Source organism: Calidris pugnax, unplaced genomic scaffold, assembly GCF_001431845.1.
Source record: "Calidris pugnax isolate Ruff unplaced genomic scaffold, ASM143184v1 scaffold219, whole genome shotgun sequence".
In the NCBI taxonomy this organism is placed as follows: Eukaryota; Metazoa; Chordata; class Aves; order Charadriiformes; family Scolopacidae; genus Calidris; species Calidris pugnax.
In genome coordinates, this window is record NW_015094507.1 from 19075932 (window position 1) to 19081075 (window position 5144).

The 5144-nt window shown below is 49.6% G+C and overlaps 1 protein-coding gene across 1 annotated transcript; it reads right to left on the reverse strand.

Annotated features, from left to right (window-relative positions):
• Positions 1–1835: 1835 nt before the first annotated feature.
• On the reverse strand, positions 1836–5059 carry RIPPLY2 (ripply transcriptional repressor 2). The gene is made up of 3 exons (XM_014964495.1): positions 4800–5059; positions 4629–4675; positions 1836–2132 (listed from the first exon to the last, which is right to left on the reverse strand). Exons 1-3 carry the CDS (start codon positions 5031–5033, stop codon positions 1967–1969), a joined length of 447 nt encoding a protein of 148 aa, XP_014819981.1. The 5' UTR covers positions 5034–5059; the 3' UTR covers positions 1836–1966.
• Between the last annotated feature and the right edge of the window lie 85 nt (positions 5060–5144).

Consider the following 5144-nt stretch of genomic DNA (forward strand, 5'->3'; position numbering starts at 1 on the left):
CTGGGGCGCAGGGCGCATGCGCGGCGGCGGGCGGGGCCCAGGCCCGGGCGGGGCTGAAGCGCCGGAGCGGCCTACGGGCAGCGGCCCGGCTGCGGGGCTGAGTGGGGGCTCGGTGGAAGGCCCCTGGGGCCTGACATCCCCGCTGCCACCGCCGGCACACACACAAGGTGTGCCGGGCAGAGGCAATGGCGTTGGAATTGCACTTTCGGATTATTTTTATTTTTATTTGTTGTTCCTTCAGGGGCTCGGGGCTGCCCGGGGCACACACACAAGGTGTGCCGGGCAGAGGCAATGGCGTTGGAATTGCACTTTCGGATTATTTTTATTTTTATTTGTTGTTCCTTCAGGGGCTCGGGCCTGCACGGCCCGAGTGGTATCAAGTGGTACCAAGCTTCCACTGGGCTTGTCAAAAGCGAACTCACACAATCAAAACAACTCACGTTAGACCCTTTTTTTTTTTCCCCCCAAAACCTGCATTTCTTGGTGTCCGCTTTGCAAACAAACCCCATCGTTTCATGCTGTGTTTGCGTATAACAGTACAGCTCGTCTACGTAGAATCATTTTGGGTGGAAGGGACCTTTTGGATCATCAAGTCTAATTGGATCATCAGCCTAACCAAACCAAGCCTGCCAAACCCACCACTGGATCATGTCCCTCAGCACAACATCTACAAGTCTATTAAATACTTCCAGGGATGGCGACTCCACCATTTCCCTGGGCAGCCTGTTCCAATGCTTGATAACCCTTTTGGTGAAGACATTTTTCCTAATATTCACCCTAAACCTCCCCTGGCGCAACTTGAGGCCGTTTCCTCTTGTCCTATCACTTGTTCCTTGGGAGAAGAGACTGACCTCAACCTCTTTACACCCTCCTTTCAGGGAGTTGGAGAGAACAAGGAGGTCTCCCCTCAGCCTCCTTTTCTCCAGGCTGAACACCCCCAGCTCCCTCAGCCGCTCCTCACAAGACTTGTGCTCCAGACCCCTCACCAGCTTCATTGCCCTTCTCTGGACATGCTTCAGCCCATTAATGTCGTTACTGTAGTGAGGGGCCCAAAACTGGACACAGTATTCAAAGTGGGGCCTCACCAACATGAGAGAACATGAGTGACTTGAGGCAAACTCCTTCTTTAAGAGCAAAAACTAGAGCAGAATTTGGACCCTTCTCTCCATCTGGAAAACGGCTACACCATTTCTCTTTTCCATGTTTGAAACTGTTGCAACAGCAGGCACAACATTGGAATACTTCATCCAATGATTCCTTGATATGCTTCCGCATGGAGCCTACAAAACTCACAGTGAAAAAGCTTTACTTGTGTCCTCAAACTTTGAGGAAGTCACATAACCATACAACCCTTTAAAGCAAGGCATCCGTTCTTTGCTCCTAAAATTGATGTTCAAATTGTGGTCTACAAAATATCACAGAATGGTTAGAGTTGGAAGAGACCTTAAAGATCATTGAGTTCCAAAACTCCTGCCCTGGGCAGGGACACCTCCCACCAGACCAGGTTGCTCCAAGCCCCATCCAGCCTGGCCTTGAACGCCTCCAGGGATGGGGCAGCCACAGCTTCTCTGGGCAACCTGGGCCAGGGTCTCACCAGCCTGTAGAAAAAAAGTCTTCCTGATACCTAATACCTATAAACTAACTATCTAAAAATTTCTTCCTGGTATCTAATCTAAATGTACCCTCTTCCAGTTTGAAGCCATTACCCCTTGTCCCGTCACTATATGCCCTTGTAAAGAATCCCTCTCCAATATACGACCTCAGATGAAAAATACTAATCAATACCTTCCCTGCCTAAAACAGGACAGGAATAGAACAGAGGAAAAAGGCTCAGATAAAATTAGAAAACATTTCCATTTTATTAAGAATAACTTACATACAAATAAATTATCTTTAAAAATAGTATAATACATTTTTATATTAAGTTTAAATTAAGTCTTAGAAGCTGCGCTGGCCTTTCCTGCCATCAGCAATCCGATTCTGTTCTTGAATCTTGTTCCAGTTCCTCTTCATCGTCTTCACTATCCGAGTCTTCATAAAAGGAAATTGTGGCTTGAACTGGAAAGTTTTTCAGAAGTGCTTCAGCTTCCTGATACAAGTAATCATAGCACCTTGATTTGGGCCAAAATAGTCTGAAACAAGTATATAATAGGCTTGCTTATTGTTATTACATATTCCACCTGGGCACTGACAGACAAGAAACAGCAGTGAAATTCTGTTAAGCATCCTGCAGAGTTTTTCCCCTCACATGCTCAATTGCTAAACTGCTTTCTACATTTAAATTAAAAAAAAAAAAACAACTCTGTGGATTCTGTATTTTCATCTGAAGAGATAAAGATGCACTTAAAGCCATAGTTTTGCAGCAAAACTACTCTGAAGATTCACTGCATCTGAAACTCACCCCTTCTGTACCTCGTTAACAGTGTTACTTGGGGATCTGATCCAAATAATACTGCCCTAATAATAACTATTCCTAGGCAATATAACGGGCATCAAAACAGAATCCCCAATATATTTGGATTAAATTAGTTTTGTTACTGAAGGTCTCCAGCCCAAATCATTGTTTACAATGGTCTGAGGCAAATCTCAAGGTGAAAGGAGTGTTAAAGGTCTAAGGGGATCAGACCTTGATATTTCACCCCAAACTCCTGTCTTTTCAAGAGGAATCATCCAACAGACTCCTTACAGGAGATGCCTCCTGGGTCTAGACTTTAAAGCAGTCTGTGTTGAATCCAGAAATTAACACAACAATTGCTGATATCATGGTGTAGCAAGGTCTATCAGGTAGTGAGATAATATATTGCCATTAATATACCCCACAGTGCCCGTTCCATTTCAGCTACCATTCTTTTTTTTTTTTTTTTTTCTTTATAGTTTGGAAGTAGCTGGAAGAAACCAGACAACAGAAGTCCCAAGAGGTAAGAGACGAGCGCATTGCAACATAATTAAATGCTGGGTACGGATTGTTTAGAACAGAAATACATTAAGAAACAGCACTAGATGGTTTTCTAGCGATTACAGACGCACTTTCTAGGCTATACTTGAACAGAGTGCTGCCTCCTTTGCAGCACAAACTGTCCCTGGCTTTGAAACATCTCTTCATTCCCAGTGTTCCCAGCAGCTTTCACTCACACCTGAGCGTGGGAGCAGTGACAGTGAACTCAAGAATCCCTGCGATGCCTTGGGTAGTCTGGGCATCAGTATTTGAAAGATCAGAGCCTAGATTTGAGAGAAAGCTGCGTCTTAGCTGGAAGCACTACCTGTGCAATTACTTTTTAAGCTCCTTGCAACACCTGCTTGGTGCTTCTGAATACAGACTCCTGCAGATTCCACTAGAGTTATTTTCTTTATTTCCTTTTCAGAGCTGACAGGGCAGGGACTATCGCTACCATCATCATTAAAACAGTAGTTATTTGGGTGTTTTCTCAGCAGTGCTGGCTTAGTCAGTCCATACCCCCTCCTCCTGCCACTCTCCTGTGCCTGCACCTGCAGAACACTGGAGGTTTGGAGAGAGAGACAGCCTGGGAACTACCCCCCGTCTCCCTTAATCCTGAGCACAGGAATGAGGAGCAAGATGTTTCAGCCAACCCTGCCACCAAAACCAACCAAACACAATAACCGCGTAACACGTCTAAGTCCCACACCACAGAAGCACGTCAGCATCTCATCTTAAAGATCTGGTAAATCCACAAGTGCTGGCAATCGGTTGCCCCGGGACCAGTCAGTTCCAAAGCACTGAGTTGGCTAAATCGCTCTGAAGGTACTTTAATCATAGAGTAGTTTGGGTTAGAAGGGACCATGGGTAAATCACTCTGAAGGTACTTTAATCATAGAATAGTTTGGGTTGGAAGGGACCTTTAAAGGTCATCTAGCAAGGTCATCTTGCAATAAGCACAGACATCTTCAAGTAGATCAGGTTGCTCAGAGCTCCGTCCAACCTGACCTTGAATGTTTCCAGAGATGGGGCACCTACCACTTCTCTGGGCAACCTGTTCCAGTGTCCCACCACCCTCGGTGTAAAAAATTTCTTCCTTATCTCTAGCCTGAATCTACCCTCTTTTAGTTTAAAGCCATTACCCCTTGTCCTATCACAACAGGCCCTGCTGAAAAGTCTGTCCCCATCTTTCTTATAAGCCCCCCTTGAGGGACTGGAAGGGGCTCTAAGGTCTCCCTGGAGCCTTCAGGCTGATTCTCCCCAAACTCTCTCAGCCTGTCCTCCCAGCAGAGGGGCTCCAGCTATCTGAGCATCTTCCTGACCTTCCTCTGGACCAGCTCCAACAGGCCCATGTCCTTCCCGTGCTGAGGGCTCCGTATCTCCATAAATACATGGGTGGGATCAAAAGGGGCGGAGGAGCCAGTGCTTGGCCAAGGGACTCTTCCCTCCTTCCTGCTCCGAATCTCCATAAATACATGGGTGGGATTAAAAGGGGCGGAGGAGACGATGCTTGGCCAAGGGACTCTTCCCTCCTTCCTTCCTTCCATCCCTCCCTCCCCCCTTCCCGGCCGTGCAGCACTACGGGCCCCGGCAGCGAGCGGGGAACCGGGGGTTCCAAGAGCCTCCCCCCCACGGGAACCCGGAGCTTCCCCCCCCGCCATCCCCATCCCCGGGGGGGGACACATCCACTTACCGGACGGGGTGCGTGTACTGCGCCAGCTTTCGGGAGGCTTCGTGGGGCTGGGGAGGAGAGAGCAAGAGATGAGCTCGCCGCTTCGGCAACCCAGCCCTTTTGGGGGGGTTGCGAGAGGGATTTTGGGGGGGGATGATGGCCACCCCCTCCCCATCTCCGCTCCCCACTCACCGCGGCGGGGCCGGTGCCGGTGCCGTTCCGCCGGTCCCCCTCTCCCGGGGCGGGCACCCAGGGCCTCCAAAAAGGAGCGGATCTGCGGGGTGAGGGTAGGAGCGCTATGGCCGGGCTGGGAAGCGACCGGCAACGCGGGGAGGAAGAAGAGGAGGAGGAGGAGAAGAGGGGCGAGCATCCCGGCGGGGGCGGGCGGGAGCATCCGCACCCCGTCCCTCTTCCTCCTCCCTCCATCCTCCGCCGCTTTCCGATGGGCTCCTTCGCTTCGCCCACCCCGGGGGCAGGCGGGGGGGTTTTTTTTATAGCCGTCGGCGGGCGCTGGGGGCCGGGGAACCCTCCTCCTCC